The 22,370-nt window shown below is 35.5% G+C and overlaps 1 protein-coding gene across 20 annotated transcripts in view; it reads right to left on the reverse strand.

Annotated features, from left to right (window-relative positions):
• ATP2B2 (ATPase plasma membrane Ca2+ transporting 2) overlaps positions 1–22,370 on the reverse strand; it is a 442,871-nt gene that overhangs the window by 102,752 nt on the left and 317,749 nt on the right. For all 20 annotated transcript variants that reach the window (XR_008233449.1, XM_052776594.1, XM_052776599.1 and 17 more), the window contains 2 exons: positions 8,395–8,652; positions 7,268–7,393 (listed from right to left, as the gene is read on the reverse strand). Coding sequence is in view for 19 of the 20 variants with exons in the window: in XM_052776594.1 (XP_052632554.1) it covers positions 7,268–7,393; positions 8,395–8,652 (384 nt within the window). In the remaining variant the exon portion in view is untranslated. The remainder of the gene's footprint in view (positions 1–7,267; positions 7,394–8,394; positions 8,653–22,370) is intronic.

Consider the following 22,370-nt stretch of genomic DNA (forward strand, 5'->3'; position numbering starts at 1 on the left):
GGATGGCATCGAATGACTAATTTGTCATTTCGTATGGTAACAAAGTCTTAATCTAAAAAGTTCATTACTGAAGTAATATTTAAAGTGTTTGAAGAGAGATGTCTTCAGCAGGTAGTAAATTTTAAAAGATATATAGCAGATCCAATGTGCTCCTATGAAACAGATGAAAAACAAACAGATAATGACCAGAAACTACTGATAGATAAAGTTTTTCATTGAAATAGACTTTATATTTTATCCTTCAGTAGTAGAAAATTATGAAATTATGTTATGCCCATTAAGTGTAAGTCACTGTGAGAACACAGAGGAAAAGCAATCATTTCATAACACAGAATTGACAGAGCAAGCTGTGATAGAAAGTTTACTTGGCTTGGGGTTTTTTAAATACTCTTTCCTGTATTTGAAGAAGCAATTAGTTTGGAAACTATGAAAACAGACTGTAACACACAAACTGTTAGCCTTGAGAAAAAAGTCATTGTATACAAAAAAGACAAACATGGATTTATACCTTTAAGTGACCTATGGATGGACACATGGTTAACTAGAACCTCCTCAGAAAGTATTCTATTATTTAACAACTGTTTTTAATCCTAGGTGCTATAGTTTTAAATAAACTATATTTTAAGACCTGTATTATTCCAGACTTGCAGCTGTGGGACATCAGAAGAATCAGTCCAGATGGAATCAGAACATAGCCCAGTAATCACATTTTCCTTTGGGGGAGCGGGGGAGGCATGGAGAGGGAAAGAATTCTTACACTTCTTCTGAAGCTATTTGTTGCTTTAAGAGTCAACTAAACAGTTTGACCATTGTGGTGGTAATAAAAATTATACTGCTTATAATATTCACTTTACTCTTTGCCTTGTCACTGCAGTATTTGTGACAAACTACTCTTCGTTGTTGGGTGTTAATCTATGGTTCCTTAGATCCTCACCTAACTTCAAAATGTACAGTGTACTGCTTTACAATTATTAAGTTTTCCATAAATGTAACGTTCTCCATACACCTTACTTAAGACAACATCATGGTTTCATTCACTCTGTAATAGCATGAATAAGGTAGAGTCATTAACTGACTTGTCCTAAACAATTCTGCAGCTAATGAGGTAAAAATATTCGTATGCTTATTCTCAACTGTCTTGCCCCTATCGCTTACCCACTACCATCATGAACTACCACCCAACATTTACCATCATTAACTACCACTCAATATTTTAAAACTAAAGTGAAGTCGTTCACTGATGCCTGTAGTTCTGAAATGTACCACAGCAGGGCACACCTGAAGCCATAGTAAAAAAGAAAAGAAATCTTCAAACAAGCTTTCTGCAAACTCCAGCAAAATGGCTTTTAACCAACTGAATTGTGAGCCTGTTGCATTGAGCAAATGGGGAATATAATTAATTTACCATGGAGAATCTTACTGGGCATTCAGATCTACTAAACCTGGATGGTCATGGAAAGATTCTTTCTCCCTCCCTTGTTAAAAAACATTTATTGGGTTCATCCTCATCTACATATATTCATTTCATTGAGTTATCTCAAAAGCTGAAAAGAGGAAAGGTATATGGACACGTGTCCTTAAACAGATCAATATTTTATATATATATACACACACACCCTTGCAACACATTTTTAAAAAAAAATCCCATTTTCTTATTACTGCTCACCCAGTTGCTGTCCTAGAACATACTAAGCAATGCAACTATCTATTTATAATTCAAAGATCTTTCTCGAAATAACCAAAATCTCTCATGTTCTTAAAAGGAAAACAGAAACACAGAACAGAGAGAACATCTGTCAACACTAAACCTAATTTCAGAGCATAAATATCTCATCAGAACACTAAGAAAATTTCAGCAGAAATAAGCCAAATAGAAACAAAAATGCACTAATGGTCAGATGTATTTAAAAAAAAAAAAAAAAGCATCAGACTTTCTCAGTACATTGAGAACTGTTCCTATGGCATTCTGAGATAAAATTTGATTCCTTAAAAAGTCTTTTGCTTGCTTTCATATGATAGAGAAAAATGTCACAAACAAAAAATTAGGACTGCTACCCAAACAACAAAAAACAAGTTACATTCAAGGCTAAAGGAACAGAAAAGACCTTTAAAAAATAAAATACGCTTGGTTGTACTGGTTCAGACAAAACAGAAAATGTCTGAAACTTAACTCAGATATTTAGAGGAACCTCCTTTAAGGTGTAACACCATTTAAAATATATTTTAATTAAGAACTTGCTTTTAGTATTCCTATGTTTTGTTTTGAAGGATTTCAAGCTTACCTCTGCACACCTGGAAGGGGCAAAAATGTCTTAACCTTTCTGAGCCTTTTCTTAACATCAGTCTTGTAAAACGTAACTCAAAACTGTTAAGGTGCATACAAAAGCATGTTTTAGAGCAGGTACTAATTTATCATCAGATTATGTTCCACTAGTAATATTGGAAAAATTCTTCAGCATCTAAGCTAAACCAAAGAGCTGAACCTCCTTCCACCTAACCCTGACAATTTCACCATTTAAACAGTATTATAATTACATTAGCTTGAATAAAGAAATGGGCGCTATGACTTCAATCAACTATTGTTTTATAAATGAAATTCTGGAATGAATGCATGTTTTTCACTTATCTGTACACTAAGCATGTATTTCAACTTCATGTTGAACAGTTCTGCTGACTACTTTCCCTCTCAGGAGTAATTTTTCAGTATTAGTAAAACACATTTTTTCACATGCTGAGTATTTAATTTGAAGTTGATAAATGGTGAATATTCCAAGACAGAAAAGGAAGAAGTCTAGTTTAGTAAGAAAAGAGATAAACAGGTTAGACAGATAAGGAACCTATTACAACACATACTTTTCAGACAAAAATGCAACTAAACAGGAGACTGCTCAGAAACTCCCAAATCTAGTAAGAGTACTGGTGAAATAGATTGGAAATAGGGCTGAAAAACAAGAAAAGAAAACCAGAGCATGCCAGTTTGGGGGGTTTATACTGTTTTGCTGCTTTCAGCAAACTTGTGGTAAACAAAAATTCTCTATCAGCACCTCTAAACAACTGTTTCAGTCACTGCAATTATTAAGAGGTAACTGAAGTTAATAATAAAGTGAACCAACCATCAGAATATCCTGTATGGGCTGGGGTGGGGGGTGGGGGGGGAGTTTTCCAGAAAAAACTCATTTACAAGTAATTTAAGTAATTTCAACATATCCAAATAATTTGGACCTTTTGAAGTCAGCTGCTTGGTTTTGAAAATTTCTGCTGTGCTAGAAGCCTAGCTTAGAACATTTTCTGGCAGGGAATTAAGATGGAATCAGAACTATTTTTCTCCAGGCAGTAACTGACCCGATTCCTTAATCGGGCTTCCTTTTTATTTCCAAAACCTAACAAAGCACCATGACCAAGAGATTTCTTTTGTTTATTTGTTCTTGAATAAGCTCTGTTTACTTTGTTTCAAATCCTTGTTGCGCATTGATAGAAATATGCATTTGTAAAAGTTAGGTTAGGATAAAGTAATGTTCTGTGAGTCTCAGTTCAGTGAGAACTACGCTAGGTGAGCTCCTCTATGTAACTCTTTCATACCTTCATCAAATTAATCTAAATACCTGGGAAAAAAGTTTTAAACAGTAAGCCTCATAAGGTATTTTTTACAGTGTTAACTCTTATAATATGTGGTACCCCAAAATACTTCACTGTATGCAATACTGAGGCCAGACTCATATTCAAAACTTCTGTATGTAGGAATCATGGACTTCTGCGAACTTTGAACTACACAAAACTTCAAGGTCACATCAGGTTCAATGAAGACAGTTGAGTAGCAGTCAGTTTGGTTATCCAAGCTGTCTTCATCTGTTGGTTGATACGTGCACATGCGCATTGCAAAGAAATTTAACGTCACCACAGTCTCATTTAAGCTGGTAACTTTTGATGCAATGGCTTATGCTACATCATGCATGCAAACCTCTGTTAAAGAACTAAAAGAAGGAAAATGTTTTAGACAGAAGTACAGTGGAACTATAGAAGAGAAGCTCCTTCTTTTGGTTTCAGGTATATCAGAGTCTGTATTTCCACGTCTGCCTTCCTAGGTGGTACCAAATGTGCTATATACAGATGGAAATGAACCATCTGGTTTAGTCAGCACTTGTACTCTTAGAATTGCTTCTCAAGTACAGTAAATGAGTATCTGGATGATTAAACAGGACATTAAGCACAGAAACTCATTTAGTTTAATTATGTCATTGAAACTGATTGAATATTAAAAATGTTGTTTCAGGTGCCAATGGTGAAAATAATACCTCCTGTTTCAGGGTGTTTATCTTTCACCAAATTTAGACTCACAAAACAAACTGTAGCTGCAATTCAAATGTTACCTTTTTTCAGTTATTCCTCTGTCAAACCCAAACTGTTTTCATTTCCAACAGATGCTTAAGGGAGAACAGTGGCAAGCAACATCCTGACTGTATTTGTCTAAATTCCAAAAGCCTACCTGGAGATAACTTACTGATGTCTTCAGGTGCAAAGATAAGAGGAAAATTTAAGGTCTGTTTGATGTTTTTGCAGGGGGTTGGTTTGTTGGGTTGTTTGGTTTTTTTCTTTAAACAAGTTTTATAAAAATGTAGGTCTAGGCTAAAATCCAACAGGAACTCAGTTTTTAAACCAGGTCAAATCCACCCTGAAAGACATGGTGGTTTCCAAGCTTTGGGGATTTGGACTACTAACAATTACCAGTGGGTACATCAGCTCCCACACCATTAGGATTAAACCTTGCACTGTATGTATGGAAGAAGATAGTTTTTTGCATGATAGAATCTCAAACCATCAACTCTGCTCCTGAGCAAATAGAGTTCAGCGATTTTCTAACACAGCATGAGTAAAAATTTGTAAGTATGGAACAAAGGTGTATACAGTGCTTGTTAAAACATCACATTAATTCTTCAACTTCTTTGTAATCATAATAGAGATTACATAGTAATAGAGAAAAATACAGAGTATAAACTTTATTTAATTCTGCAATAAAACCATAAAGACAAATTTGTCTCCTTATAGCAATGAAATTTGAGGTTTGGGAAAGCAAAACTAACTTGATTGCTTTCCCTTTCTCTTCCCACCATGCCCTTCAGGGCAATACTTTCATGTTTTTTCACAGCCACCACTGAAATCTATGGGTATTCAAAAAGATCTAATTCAATTTAGGAATATGTAAGAGTACACGAGTCAATGGAAACTTCATAATCAGAAAACCTCTAGAATTCAACAACAGGATATTTTAGTTGATAGAAGTCTGATATTTCATGATAGAAGTTTCTATAAGAAAATATTATCAAAACTATCTCTTTAAAATGCAAATTTTATGCTAGTTATGAATTTATATTTACAAAACAGTACAACTATCAGCTAAGAAAAAAGAAATAGAAAAAAAAAAGGACAAATATTTCAAGGACAACACTGGATTAAAAATTTTGTTAGGAATAGCAGCAGTGAGCTACCCTTCCTCAAAATATCACTGCAGGCCTCCCTGTTTACACACTGGAAAGCATCTCGAAGAGAATTCTTAAACTACAATGAAGTTAAGCCTAAATATCTGCACTACTAGGATAAATCATATTATTGTAAATCTAGCAAAAATAACAGTGATTAGTTTCATACATCACTCATGAAAGTCAGAACAGTTCCTTAAATTATGGTACATCAAGGAGTCAGAGGGACACCAAGAATTCAAAAGTGTCCCCACTATTCAGCATTTCTATATGTGAGCTGCCTGCAAATGCTGAGCTCTTCATTGTATTTTCTCTGCACAAATGCAGCCTTTGGAGTTTGCAGCTACTCCACTAATATTTATTAGTCTCTAATGAACTTGCACGAACACATTTTTCAGACATTCATAACTTGGAAAAACTTGGGGGTTTACAACATGAACAACAAAAGGTATACATTTGGCAGAGACACTGCAGCAAAACATTTAACAAATAAAAACCAGCATATTTTTAAAGAAACCAAGGGAAATTTTTTCCTAAAAAAGAAAAAGACATTTGTTTTGCTGTTTTATTCTCAGAAGCGATAGGAATTTTTTGTGTTGTGGTATTTGAAAAAAATAATTTTCAATACACAGTTTCAGGCGGAAAGATGCTAGAAACTTGCTAAATTTAAAATTAATTAACATGTTTTTTTGTAACATGAAGTCCGTGGCAATGGCAAGTCCACAAATAACATTAGCAATTTCTTCATCTTAAGTTAATGTAGCCACCTTTTGACTGAAATCTGATGGGTTTTTACCAGACCGCAATTCCATAATTTACATAATAAACATTCATAATCTCATAATCAGTGAACTAATTATCTGATTTTAAGTTTGGAAAGGATTTGCACTGTTAATTCATTAAAAATTTTCACATCCTTACTTGTTGCTACTTGTCTCTTCTGAGCAAAAGCATCTCCCAACAGTTGTTGCTTGGGAAACACCAGCTCAGTGAGGCAGGATGGGGGCAGGATTTCTGCAGGAATGCGTACTTACCTGCTGCATTGCAACATAAATATTCTATTTGGGATGACTCTTGGCTGACTGTACAACCAGACAGCAAAGAGAATCCTTTCCATGAATAAAAAGTTCAAACGTATTTGAAAATGACTGTTTCAGGTTATAACACATTGAGGATGATTATGAGATCAGCAGGCTGTTATTTTGTGATCACGTCCCAGCTGGAATCTATTGACAACCAACCTATTTAGAAACTATCTTAATTAGAATTTTAAAAATCATATTCTGTTTAACTGATTTACTGTATGGAGTTATATTATAAAATATAAATATTAAATATAACTTGAATTTACCACAGAAGTCAAGCCCACAATATTTTAGTATATCCATTTCCTTCTAAGCACATTGTTTCTTTTTCTATTGTATCTAGTATACACACAAAGAAAGTGTTTAAAGAGACTTCAAAAGGCTTTGAATTTAATGGTTAAATTAAAACTAGCATACAATGAATTGAAACAATTGTTATTTCCCTAAGTGATAGTTTCCTTTTCCTCTGAAAATGTTTCATTACTCTCTCACTTTATAAAATAAGTATGACGATCAGAAACAATTGCTTTCAGTCAAAAAACAATAGCATGTCCTTTGAATGACAAATAGACAAGGCCAGTGTCTGTGTTCAAATGATCAGTTGTATCTAGGTTACCAAAACCTGATGGTGTGGAAAAAGAAAACAAAACAAAACATGAACAAAGCAGTGCATAAAAGATAACTCAGCAAGAATTCAGGTACATTTACCTGACAGTAGCATTGGGTCTTTGTCAACAGATTTGCGGACTTGGTCTGACTCTCCAGTTAAAGAGCTTTCATCAATTTTAAGATCATTTCCTTGAATAAATATCCCATCGGCAGGTAGAAGATCACCTTTCAGCAAGAACATGGTAATGGAAAACCACAGTGGTTTAGTAAGATTGTTTTTATAATGTCATACTGATTTTTATTACAAAATCACAATTAACAACAATTGAAATGAAAGCAAAAGTGAAAGAACTACTATCACATCTGTCTATATTAGCCATAATATTGCAAACCTATAAGGAAGGGCCTTTGTATTGCAAATATTTTTTTTTGCCTAATGCTATCCCAGAACCAGAATGCATCACATTTAACACATGATGAACATCATAATCACTGAGATTTGGCAGGGGGAGTACTCTTCTTAACATGACATGAACGTTTCTCTATCAGACTTCATAGGAATTAACAGTGGCTAATAAACACTCAAGCTGCCCTTTCCCCTTCCCCTCTCAGGAAGCCCTTAGCTAAGTCCGGGAGAAACTTGATGCTTGATAGAACAGGCATTTTCCTGGAATTTGCCAGCTTCGTCAAACAGAGTACACAGAGTTTCTGCAAAAGTCTTCCCATTCACTGGAGCTTAGGGCTTTCCTTATGGCATATAGTTATAAGGCAACCACCTGCTAGAAGCATCTGATCTGGGGGACTTTCAGGATCCATAGCTCTGGAGCAGCCTACCAAGTCAGGTAAGCACAGAGGCACAATTCCCTTTCACAGAGCATGTAAAAATACTTCCTCTTATTCCTAACTGGACAGAAACCAAAAATTCCAAATAGTGTGATCCTCCATGAAAGAGAATTACCTTTGTATGAACAGTTCTTGTCCTTGTCAGTGAAAGGAAGTGAGGATTACAAAAATAAAATTAATTACCTAGTGCAATTTTATAGCAAGTATCTTTAAGTTCTCCTTTTGCTCTAACAGCCAAATTGTTACCTTACCATGGACAATAATGACATCACATAATTCTCTGTCTTTTAGATCACTTCCAGTGAAGTGAGTCTACTCTCCTAGAAAAGAAAAGGAGAATAAATAAAGCTCAGAAAAGTAGACATATAGTTGACAGAACTTACCATACTTCACCTGTGCAATATCACCAACTACTATCTCTGCCACTGGGATTTGGATAACCTGTCCACCTCGGACAACAGTAAATTTCTGTTCCTGCTCAATACGACTTTGAAGCCCACGGAACTGCTTCTCCTTGCTCCAGTCATTGAAGGCAGTGACAAGTACAACACAGATAACAGAGAGTAGGATGGCAGCACCTTCAATCCAGCCAGCTTCAGCCTCACCTTCATCTTCAGCTCCTCCTGTTGCAGTACCGCATCCTGCAAAGACAATGTAAGAATCATTCAGTCAAGTGAAGATGGGGTTTATCATGTTTATCACAAGAAGAAAAACTTGCTGTGAAATGACAACAAGGTTAAGGAATATAGCTGCTTTTTGAAGTACTGTCTGCTAAATGAAACTGGCAGAATAGAGAAAAAGTAGAAATAAAGATGTCTGAGGAAAAGAGAAGGAAAACAAATCAATCGAAATTGTAGATCTTTCAATTTTTCAACTGAACAAGCTATCCTTGGTAAACCCAAACTAAACAAACAGAAAAAGGCAGCACTAATTCTGTTATCAAAGAGAAGGGTTGATAGCTTCACCTGAGTCATCAAGCATTTCCAGAAATAAGGAGGACTTACTAAAAGTGACAAGAAGGACTAAAACAATGAGTAACATCAATCAATGCAAAGCAGTGGCATTAAATTAAAATTAAAGAGAACCAATTAAATTAAAACAGATTTAAGAAATACTTTTCAATACAATTTCTAAATATTCTCAACCAAATGCAATTATAAGCAACACTTGCTTATAAAAAATACTGAGATGAACTAAGTATATTAGTATTTAGATGTGACAATGAAATGTATTAGGGAACTCTGAGTAAAAATAATAGCCTAATATTAATTCATCATTATTCCTTACAGAGTAATATAGTGGCATGCTTATAGAACTATATTATTTTTGTCACAAGTAAAACAGTATTAAAAAAATACATTCTATGTATTAATTCTGAAGTGGTAATTCTGAATTGCTTTATACACATCTGCTAATTTTTTATTTCAAAGTAATATGCAATTAAAATTTAAATAGATTTCCCAGCTAGTATTCACAAAATAAAACTAATATAGCTCTCCTTCGTGATGAAATAAGGCCTAAAAAAAGATAGTTTATAATAGTGTAAGTACACATACTAGAATCACACAATTTGGAGATATCCCAACTGACAGGAGAGAAAAAAAAAAAAGAACTCACTGAACAACAGAGCCTCCTCTCCCGAGTGACTGAGGGGAGGGAGAAAAGAAATCTTTTAATTTTTCATGAAGAATAGAACTAGGTAGGCATTTGACATCACTTTTCCATCTCACCCAGGTACCAGGGAGTTTAGCAAATTAGCAAGTGTCTTGCTTCCATCTATGACTAAAGTTTAATTTTGGTATATTTGTCACCTGTCACTAGAGGGAATTAACAAGCAATTTGATTTCTATTTTTAAGTTACAAAGATTTCCCTGTAACACAAGCATCAAAATTCATTAACCAGCTGAGTAATTACTCTTGTATATGAACAATAACAAAATCACCAAAAGTCAAAGGAAGAAAGATGAGACTGAATGTCCACTAAGTGAACAGAAGAAAATTAAAATAAACAGAGTTCTTACCAATGTTCTCTGTAGTTTAAATTTAGATTTAACCTAATCGAAAGGCAAAGCACACTCCCCAGAGAAGGGGCTTTCCTAGCAGGGATGCCCTTAGACTGATGATCTGTGTGAACCTTTACCTGCAGCACAAGAACCTTGCTGAAGAAACCAAGAAAGAAATTAAGTAACCTTTTGTAAGTTCAGTACCTTAAGCTACTTAAAACCAGTCGCAAATGCAACTTACAAACCACATCTTCAGTTTCTTCCTTCAGCAGAACATTACTTTGGGGAAGGACTAATGAACTTTGCTCTGTTTAACCTTAATCGTCTTAATTGGTCTATGTTAGATTTTAGATTACTTTTCCAAATTAGTAGATTTACTTTTGCTTTGTTTGGATTAAGTGGTTTCCTAGTACAAGTAATTCTGTTTTGGCAAATATAAGACAAAAATTCACTATTCATTTTTCATTAGATATGATTTAGAATTAAGTATCATGAATATCCTATTCTTTTTAACAGCCTACCTCCTCTCCTATTTCTCACAAAAGAAACATGGTCTGGCCTAACCACAGTCAAAGACTTATTTTATTTCCTTTTTAGATGGTTGAAATTTAGCCAAGCTCATACGAAAGTACAGACAGGTGGTGTTTCCTACGGTGATGCCATCGTCCAGGTTAACTGACAACAGTAACATGCAGATTGACCCGTAGAGGAGGGCAGCTCAGCTCTTTGGTGGTTTTAGGCATTTCCACTGGGGTGATATTTATTTACTTTATTCTGTAGCATGCCTTCTTATGCTTTCACTGAAAATCTTTGACTTCTGCATATGGATTACTGGTAATTTACATCATGATATTTTCTACAAAATCAAGAATTAACATTATGTAATACTTAAATACAAGTTTTTAGTTTGAGCTGTAGCAGTATACCCCCAAAAATCACCCATTTGAAGGACAAGCTGTGCTTTGTCCTCCATTATAGGGATCCCATTATGGCTCTGGACATGTGTAAACTTTATGGTAATATTAGATGGGTAGAATATCCTCTTCTCTACAGCAGAAAGCTACCAGTTTTAAGAAAGCCATTGCTATTATTCCAAAGAACCAATAGGCCTCGTCACTGCCTCTGAGATGTGTCGGAGAAACAAAACAACAGCTAGTCAGTGCACTTGAACTCGGTGCTAACACACTGTACCTTGAATGGCGTGGAGAGTAACATTTCTGTGTCGTTTCAGGAATAAAACAAACCCCTTCACTCAGAAAAACAGGTTAAAAAATAAAAATATTCATTAACTTGAGTAATGAAATTAATTTTCTGTGTATATGTTCTCAGAACTGATTTCCATGTTAATATAAACAATAACATTCCTAGTATGTTCATATAACCAGAAAAAATAATCTAACATAGCATGTAAATAATACAAGATGTTATCATTAAGATGAAAGAAGTTGTGTTTACCTGTCTCATAGATTATGCACAAGCAAAGAACATAATTCACTCTTCATTTTACAGCTGAAAAAAATGTTTGTAAGAGTGAAAGAAAATCTGGAGAAAACAGACTGAACTTAGATCAAGCTTTTGCGAAGTGTCCCTAAATTTGACAAGCCTCCGCACTGAATAACAATTCACGATTTTAACTTTTAAAACCCTGAGAAAATTCTCCATAACCCAATGGCAACAACAAAAGTTCAAATGCTTTTACTTTATTTCCTGTTCACTCAATCAGACAATGCTAAATTCAGATGGAGGAAAGGTATTTGGAGGGGAGGAAGGAATTCTTGGGGTGACAGCCAGGAGTAGAGAAATTAACTGATAGACATGGTGAAAACCAGAAGTTAGTCTTTTAGATGGATGGAAGAAATGATGAATTGCTTTATGGATTTTAGAATCCTTATTAGTCAAGTTTCAATCTGGCTTCTGTAAAACTACAAGTGTTGCTTCTTACGGTAATCCATTGGTCCAGGTTATCTGGCAGACTAAGAGGTAAATCTACCCAGAGAGGTGGACAGGTGGCATGAAGCAGACAGCTCCCACTGTTTCTATTCAATATGATTCAAAATTAAAATAGTCAACTAGGATATGGGTGGCACAAATTCTTCTTTTTTTTTTTTTCCTCTCTCTCAAAGGATCAGAACTCAGGGCCACAATCTTAAAGACCACAAAAAGGTTGATACTACACAAATGGGAATCTTCCTGCCCTGCAGATCCCCAGCCTGCAGGCGGGCCAGCCATGTCCTCTCCTAAGCACCATGAACACGTGTGTTCCTGCCTCCTCTAGCTGATTCCCTCATTTAATCCCACGTGTCAGATGAATGGTGGTCCTAAGCTATCAGAAAAAAACAGTGCTTCATTATCAGTATGTTTCAGGTTAGGAGGAAGCAAAATTTCTGCTATGTAAGGAGTTTGAACATAAAGGACTAGATATCTCCAGGTTCAAGCAGCAGCTGAGCAAGTCTTTTGAATGTCTAAGATTTGCAGGTAGATACTTATAACAACACTTCAGAAATGAAATTGCACTCTCTGTGGATCTAGCCTAATATAACTAAACCCAGGCTCTTTAAATGATTAACCAAGCTGATCATCAGAATTTCCCAGAATTTTGTCTTTGCTTTTTACAGTTCCACAGAAATGAAATAGGATAAAAGTGCTAGATAAATTAATGCAAAATGTGCACATCATTCTCATTATAGGAATAAACTCTGGCAACTTTGAGGGAGTACATAACTATCTGGTTCTTACAACAGTAAGATTTCAGAATAGATTTTTTTGTTTAAACAGAGGTTTACAGAGAAGCAGGATTTAAAAATGCAACCTGCCCTTCAAGACATGACCTATCTGTCAGGAGACATTTTCTTGAACTATGTTGTGTTCTTGCTTCAAAACTATTTTGGAAGTAGTCACTTTTAATAGGAAAAAAAAAAAGAAAAAAAAAAAGAAAACTTGCATCTCCATTGGTATAAGTTTATAGAATTCTTTCTTATATACTTGAGGAAAAACAATTTTTTTTTCTTTTTCTTCTGCCATTATATCACACAGGATTTTCTAGAAATTCTAGAAATCCTTATGTTAATTTACAGGAAGAAACTGTATATATTCATTGGGGAAAAAAATCTCATACTTCTTAACAATACACCTAATACTATCTGTCGCCCTTATTGTAGCACGCAGAGTGACACAGTATTGACCTTACAGATAAGGGGAAAATAAGGAATATAAATAAGACACACAAATGATGTAATAATAACATGCCTAAGTAGCAAAATATAGTTTAAAGCATCTAATGTTTATTAAGAATGCTCATATAAGCTTTAAAAGATTGTGTTAAGGTCCAAGATTGCTGCTATGCTTTCACAAGATAGTACTTTGTTCCCAATGTTACCAAAAAATATGCCTGAGATTTTACTGGAAGGCACAGACTGAAAGCATCACAAAAGAATTTTTAATATCCATATGTGATTTGTGGTAAGGTTTTATTCCAAGACAGTGAATTGTGAAGTACTTATTTAAAATTATATTTAACATAGGTCCTATCTGTCAGAAAATTCAATTTTTAAAAAGTAAACAAGTTTTCAATATGAAGCTATTTTCTACCATATACTATGAACATATGCCATGTGTATGTCATTCCTCAAAGCCTCATCCTCATGAGACAGAAAATGCATACTCAGTTTGAAACTGAGATTATAAAGATTTGAATGCAAGTCAAGAATGTAAAGGGCTGTAACTCCTTTGGCATAGAAAAAGCAGATGAAGTTATAAAATGGATTAGCTTATTCCAAAGGAGTGCAGGTGCAGGGACTTACAGGTGAGCCGAACCCCCCACAGAGGAGTGGGAGGACATTGACAGTGCGGCCTCAAAGAACACTGAGAAATACAAAAGGGGACTAATATGATTGTGTCCTCCATAAAATACCTCAAAAGTACATTACCAAAAACTTGTGGAAAGAGAACAGAATTTTAAAGGCTTGAAATCTGACCAGAAATAGGTCAGCAAAGACTGTCGACAAAGTTTTCTGTTGAAGGGAGATGAAGGGAGATAGAGAGAACCCAAAGGTAAAGAGGATTCAGGAAAAAAAGAATGGGAAAGTAATTCAAACCAACACACGTAGTCAGTCCATCTGAAGTCGCAGCAACCTGGGTTTCTGTCTCATCAGAGATTGCGAGCAACCTGGGAGCAAGAGCTGTGGGCAACAAAACCTGCCCAAGAACCTGCAAAGCTGAGCAAACACCCAGGCACTCAGCCTGTGCTGGACCCTTTGATGCACTTACTTAATTGCCAGTAATTTCAAAATAAGCCTGAGAAGCCTACTCTGCATTAGCGGTATTTTAATTCTATATAAGGTTTTAGAAAGAAAATATAAGCAAGCAAGGCCTAGGATATTAAAAGGGAAGGGAACTGTATGATAGAAGAGACTTCAATACACTCGTGCCAAAAGGGGAAGGTGAGAGAGGAAGATACACAAGAGCAGGTTAAAGCATTTTGGAAAGACATTAAGCAAGAAACTTCACTGTAACTGGCAGGAGAGAATAATTTGGTTGATGTTATTAATCATCTCAATTTGGTAAAAGCCAGAAAGGGGGAAAGGAAAAAAAAAAAAGGAAAAGGCCGCAAATAGCCAGACAGCATCATCTGACAGATCACCAGGCTCATGTCCTGTTGGAAACTGGAATGCTTTTAAGGTCAGGGACACCATTTCAATGTGCATTTCTCATAATATCAACCAAATCTGGGCAAATACAGAAAGAAGCATATGAGCACTGTGCAGCTAAAAAGAATATCTGTTTAAGATTTCAAATAGTTATGAGGAGATTCTTAAAGTCACTTTGAATAGAATAACGATAATAATTACAAACCATACAGTCTTAAGCTGCAGCATGGTAATTTTTAAATCAGAAAAAGGATATTTTTAAAAATCTGTGAACATCTGTATTCCTAAGTCCCAACCTACAGCACATACCTCTCAGCTGCTCATTTCAACCTACACATTTCTATTTTTAAGCTGAGAATACCTTGTGGCATTTAAATTCCCCAGGAAAATCTCCTAACACCCCCAGAGGTAATTTTTTTAGTCAGTCAAACTGGTTTTGTCATCAGAAAGACAACAGTTCCCATGATAAAAACTTTTTATTTAATTGCTTTCTGTAAAGACATTTTTCCTTAGCTGCAACTACAGCGCTGATGTTATTAAAGCAAATTGAGCAGCTCTAAGTTACAGCTTTTTCATTAGTAGAGCTAGGCTCTTGTTACTGACACCGTAAGTGATGTTACTTATTTTATCAAACTTATTCAGTTGGGTAGGAAAAGGAACAATAACCAAAAATTATGCAATAAATATCATAAACTCCCCTCCTTAACAAGACTTTTTACGCTGTAACAGATACTGTAATATTTATTTTTACAAATTCCGTGTTGCAGCATACCATTTGCTACAAAATTAGTCCAAAGAGTGACTGCCAGTTACTGAAGTACCAATATTCCTTCCCCAAATCCTCTGTGTGATGATGCATCATCAGATGTCAAATGACTTCAGTAAGGGCACAGCACAAGGTGAGGCCACAGCCCGGCAAAGCTCAAAGTGTCACCGCAGAGCCATAGCTAACAGCAGAGGTGCAGAAATTACCAGAACTTCAAAAACCAAGTTTTCTGTCTTTCTTTTATATTCTCCAAGGACTTATTCAACTGTGAAAAACATTTTCTAGTTACTTGTAGTAAGTCAGACTGTGTGCTCCAGAAACACATTGGTTTCTGTGACGAGCCACACGGAAGGAATTTGCTAGCATGAGATATTTATTCTACACACATTTCAGGTTTAGGGTGCTTGTATGTTCACTAAAAGTGATTTTTGGATACTTATTTGAAAACAATATGAGAATTCCTTGCTTCGTGATACATCAGTGAGTTATATAAGGACTCCGGCAGGGAGGCGGGGAGGGAAGAAGAAAAAAAAAAAGATACTGTCCCTGCAGGTTAGTGATATAACGGTCGACTTTAGAGTTCAATATTAAATATTTACACATTTTTGACATATTCATGCAAGGAAACAAATCTGTAAGCCCTGGAAGCATATATATTCACGCATTCCTCAGCCTGATCACAAATATTTGTGAGCAATGTTAATTAAAATACTCACTCAACTTCAAGAGATGCAGTATGTTGAGCAAGATTCTTCTGACTGGCACCTCCAAGGAAATGCATTTTGTAAAGATCAGTCAAAAGGTTGGGGTCCTAACTCCACCGAAGGCTATGGAAGGGGACAGGACCATACAACTACTTCTACAACGTTCATATTCAGTTTTGTTTCTTTTTGTTGCCATAGAGAAAGTAGAGAAAGGCCGATATGGGAATTTTAATCACAAGTCCTGTTCTTAGGGATTGCAAGGGAAAACCTTGACATCCGATTGCTATAGTTTTCCTGTATATTGCTCAGAGCTAAAAATGTCTGGTAAATACAGCCACATATTCCAAAGGTAAAACACAGTTTTCAAATGTAAGAACCAGACCTTGAAAGTTGTTCTCTGTGTTTATTCGTGAGAGTTTAAGTGCAGTTACTCAACAATGCTTGCAAGGTCATGTCCTAGCTGAGTTTTTCTTACAGAATTAATACTTCTGGAGAATCTCTTCCTGGAAAATATGTGAGAAGTTTTTATATTTCATCCCAAAGTTCTAAATCTCATTACCTCATGTCCCCAGTTGAGAGTTAAGTCATGCTTGGCAATCTGAGAATCTATCTAATGAGCAATATCTAAAAGCAACCCAGTTTTGTCGATGATCTACACATCTCTGATGAAGGGAAGGTATCTATGGGACTTAATTTTTTGCAGTCCAACACAGATTTGTAGAAACCAGATGTAAGTCACTTTACATTATGAAACAATTATTTAATTTGCAGGTCCCATATGACACAATGTGCACATTTTGCACTTTACAAGTTCTTAATGTGTTGTTACTGAAGCCAGCTCAAGGCTTAAACTTATGTCATTCATCTATATCACTGACACCCAGCAATGAATTTGCTCCCTAAGCACATTTTGTGCTGGTGAACAGTATAGAACTGACAGTTTTGATACAGCTGAGCAAAACCAGAGTGAAACCATTCTTTGGACAAATGCTTGGCTCCCAAAACCTGATGTTCCACTTCATTCCAACTGTATTTTAGAAGTGATACGTCTGCTTTTTTCTGAGTCCATGATGCACATAGTATTATTTCCATACTTCCTTTGGAGTTATCTGTTCTTGGGCAGAGAGTGATACCTATATCAGCCTTTTCTTGCGGACTCTGAGAATCTGTGTATAAACCTACATTTTCTTTCTTGTTGCTTCTTACAGAGACACCACATGTATGGTATTTCCAGATTTCCACATTGCAATAAAAATATCAATTGACACAAAAAAACCCAAACCACTGTTGGGTGAGCAGAACCTCACTTGTTCTATCTCATTCAAAAGGCGATGGGTTCAAAGGAAATAGGGGTAAGAGAGAGAGTCAGAAAGACAGATAGACAGACTGCATACCCAGCCAGAAAAGTAGGAAGTTAAGAATCAAGAAGTTTGTAATAGGGAAGCTTCAGGAAAGACAATATCTACTAAATAAAATTTTAATGCAACCTTGTATAATCTAGAAGTAGGCCATTTGTAAGCATTTTAGCATATGGTAAAAACCAGGGTAGCATATTATAAAACAATCAATGCAATATATTTTCATCAAAACACTTACAAAAGAGCAATTACGTTCACTTAATTATCTTTTAAGTAAATACGTTTGCTGTGCAACCCAGTAAGAATTTACAAAACAAGTGTTTTCACACATCATCGAAAACACTTACCCCCATAATAATAAACAATCATAAACAGCTTCACAGGCGTTACTAAATGTATGAGATAGTAAAAACTTTTTCAAAAAAGACAAACTAATGAAATGAAATAATCAGCCTTCTCTTACCTTCTGTAAATAATTAATTATTTCGGGTTAATTGAGAGAAGTAAAGACTGTCAGTCAAAAACTAAGGCTCCCAATACAGGATAACATATTCCATAGAGCAAGAGCTTTGTCTACATCAGGAAGGCTGTGCTGAATAATCTAACAATGACCTTCTCTAGTAAAGATACAGACCAGAAACAGCTTGTGTATCTGTTAGCGTAATCTATAACTATTCCATAAATAAATATAAGCTGCTTATTATTATTTAACTGTTTCTATAGAGATATTGAGAAAATCTCAATCAAATATAAAAAATACTTACATTTGTCAAAACCAATTGTTTCTGATGTAATTTCTCATTTCAGTGCAAATATCAATGTCCACAATGACATTTCTGGTTACGGTTGAAGGCTTCTTTGTATTCATCCAGGACGTATAAAAATGGAGTTACAAAATTCTCCAAATTTAAGTCACTGTTCCAAGAATGCAGACCAAGTGTATATGGCCTTAACCGTAAACACTCTTGCTCAGTCATTCAGTTTAGGCTCTTTTCCCAGGGTTTTTCACGGAAAAAAGCTGAAAGACCTTGGTTCAGTTCCAATGCAGAATAGAAATATGTATCAATACTTTGCTGTGAAATTTTGTTTAGTGGCCAGCCTCAATACCTCCAGTTAGGGTTTCTAAGGATAACTCAACTGATTTGACCATATCAGAAAAGTGTTTAAGATGCAGATGTTGACTGCATCAACAACAGCGCAAACCAATTTACAGCAGTGAAGAACACATAGCACAAATAGGGGATTCCCTTTGGATGACATTATTTAAATGCCAGAACTATGACAAAACTGAATGTAAAACAGAAACTCAGTTTGAAAGATATATGTACTAAATTGAATTAACAACGTAGGAGACTATGATCCCAGAGAACTGCATGAGTTTTGAATCACTTAACTGGAACACTAATATAAATGGCACTGGCTGATTCAGAGTAAAATAAGGAGGGAAAGGAATGCCTTTTTTCATGATCATGTATTGTAAGACCGTACTTGGAACAGGCTATTGTGCCAATGTAAACAAAACTTTATGAATAAAACTGATAAGAAAAAATTAGAATTTCTGATAGCTTGATATTAGCAGTGAAGTGGCTGTCCATATGTTGACATTTATTCACTTGGATAAGTTTAATTAAGTTTGATTTAAAATTCTAACCTTGCTATTTAAAAACCCTGCATAGGGAACACTGCAGCTACTGGGGTAAAGTTGTCTTGGAAGAGCTTTATTAAACACAAATGGCACATTTAGCTCCTGAACACAGGGCTGAAGAAAAAAAAAAGTACCATCTCAAGAAAATATGGCATGTTTGGAGCTCCAACTATCCAGGCACTCAGTAGAAACACACTGGAAAGCTAAAGCTGCAGTTACTTAAGTGAGTTTCTAAAACCAGGAAGAATGTTCCCATTTCTCCCATAGCAATCCCTGATGATTTCCAGCACTTCCTAAATACAGGTGGATGGAGAGGAAGATTTGAACCCTTCCTCAGCTACCACTCCCAATGCAGATCACTGAAAGCACCAGGAAACACAGAAGCCCATGAAAATAAATAAATGCTTAACAGCAAACTGGCTATCATCAAGCCACCTGACTTTCAGTAGATCTAAGAAAAATATTTAACATTAACACAGAGCAACAAATATTTCACAAATATGTAATCAGATTGAGAGCTGTCTTTCTTACTTATGCTTCATCTACTAAATCCTTACAAACAAAGCCAATTCTCTTTTTGTCTGAAGGAGAATGATCAGAAGAGCAAATCATTGAAGAAGGTTTTTAGGGTGACATCCGCCCGAGTAATGGGTGCTTGTACTGTTCCATCGCTCTTTGACTGTGTTCTAATATAAACAAAATGTACTTGCTTCCAAAAATATCCCTTTATTCTTTTCCTTTTTTTTTTTGTGCTTTAAAACAAAATGTTTCAACCAAGATGATTTTAGAGAAAGACTGTATTTAACAGAAATGCTACCAAAAATTTGCAAGACAATATTGAAAAAAAGTTGGATTTGTCTGGAAATCTTGACAGACATTTCAACGGAGCTTCTAAAAAATCAAACCCGAGCACAGGATGAAGTTATGATTGCCAACTGATACATTTCACACATCTAGACCATTTAAAGAGTAATTGTCAACTTCTTCCAATCTACAAGCCCTGCAGAGAGAGGTTACGAAGAATAGGTTACTGATTTTAATAGGCCCCTTCAAAGTAATTCATGGATTCTCAGAGGTCCACAGACCACAGCTTGAAAGCCACTGATTAAGAAAATTTGCAACTGAGTAGCTTAAGCAAACTGACACAGCTAGGAAACTGCAAAACCAGAAAATTAAACCAATGCTCTTTTGAGCTTAGGCTGTGGCGATGTGCTCTAGAGCCAGTTCTTGAAACACCTCAGCCTCTTTTGACGCTGTTACTCCCTCACTCATCAGTCATATTCATGAGAACAAGAAAATCAGGTTGAAAAAGATATGAAAGATTTATAGACCTCAGCCACAAAACCAGCTCATAAACTGCAGTGTTTATGACTTTCATTAAATTTCTCATCTTCATTACTTTGTGCTATAAAGCTTTAAGAGGTGAAAAATCATGTCAGTAAAAGATTAAACATTATATCATAATGTCTTGCACCAGAAGGCATTAAAATTTTCTATCAACGCTAGCAAATAATGTGGCCCTATAAAAGTAGTTTTACAGTGCAAATTTATGTGCTAAGGAAACACATTTCTGAACCGTATTTTTCAGTTTAGTTTCATCCCAAAGGATGGGATGAAATCCCATCTGAATGCACATCCAGTTTGTGCACTCCCCAAAAGCACCCTGCAATGTGAAGCAAAGCATATTAACTGGGGACAAACAGGAGATGTAATTTCTGAAGCATACTCTGGATCCAAACTAAAATGTTAGTGTCGATACACCCAAAGCGAGCTAAAGCTGCGTGTAATTAGGGTAACCTCCATTTAGAACACACATGCCATATATTCTGCATATTAATTTTGGTTTCAACTCATCTAGTTTTTAAGATTCTTAAAGTTTATGCATACTTAACTGAAACAAGATGAGCAGCATATCCTACAGAGAAAAGGCAGAACTCCTTATGCAGTAACAGAAATAAATTGGAATCAGTTGTTTAAATTGTTACTTTTCTGATAGGTCCCAATTTCCCCAGGTCCCAGTTCAATACTTGATTACACATATGTGTGCACATACTTCATGCTGAGTTTTAGATATTTTGTCTCAAAGTCCTGTTTTACTGTTACAGGTTTCTCAAAAAAAAAAAAAAAAAAAAAAAAAGGCAGCAATACATCTGCCTTGTCATCACAGTTTTTGTGTTCAAAAAGGTATACCTGTTTTGTTTCAGTCATCTGTGCTTAAACATTTTTTGCAGATAATATTTTTTCATTCTAATTCAAACCCACCAACAGACATGAACCATAAGCACATGCAGACTTTGGGTTTTCACATAGTTTGTTTGAACTCATGCAGACTAGGTGGCAAGCAGCACCCTCCTTTGAAACTGTAAACCAATCCTATAACCTGATCCAAAAATACTTTCAATTAATAAATGTCACATAATAAACAGATTTTGCAAATTTTAAAACTATTTGAGATTTTAAAGCTGCTAAATTAGAACTGATTTTTTTAATTCACAATCGAATAAGAAAACACTCAGTATTCCTATATTTCACACTGGTTTATTTTATAAGCTATTAATGTTAACTTTTGACAATAAAGATGTTTTCAGAGCTTTGGGGGTTTTGTTGGTTTGCGGGAATTTTCTTTTGTTTTTTTTTAAACACCAGGTAAATAATTTTAAGATAATATTTTGGATCCCTTTGTCAAATTCAGTGCAATACTTGTATTCCTCTGTATAATTGACATGTTGTTCAAATTTCAAATTCCTACTGAAAAAGCTGGGAAAGTTCCCATAAATAGCTATACATTGGTCTTTATAATCAAGTTGTCTTCAAGCAGACAAAATATGGCTGGAAATATAGTATGACAAATTGGTCTTCACATGCATGTAAAAATATAACAAGGCGGTGATGTGTTTAAATTCTTGAAACGTTTAGGTTATACACCAGGAACAACTGTCTCACTGCACGGACACCGAGACAAATTATCTAGGAAAGACACAGAACCGCCATCACTGGAACCTTTTAAAAATAAGTATGATACCTTTCTGTCAAGAATGGCTTAAGTATTGTTGACAGTGCTTTTGAGTATGGGGACGGACTAAATGACCTCCAAGGTCCCCTCGAGTAGGTTTTCTCATATCCTGCCTTCTTGTTTGCCTTCGGATGCTGTCGCCAGGCTGTGGATTAACCAGGCCAGGGAGGAACAGAGACTGGAGTGCTCTCGGATTTATATACCCAGCACTTGTCTCAGCCCTG

This window comes from Harpia harpyja, chromosome Z (genome assembly GCF_026419915.1).
Source record: "Harpia harpyja isolate bHarHar1 chromosome Z, bHarHar1 primary haplotype, whole genome shotgun sequence".
In the NCBI taxonomy this organism is placed as follows: domain Eukaryota; kingdom Metazoa; phylum Chordata; class Aves; order Accipitriformes; family Accipitridae; genus Harpia; species Harpia harpyja.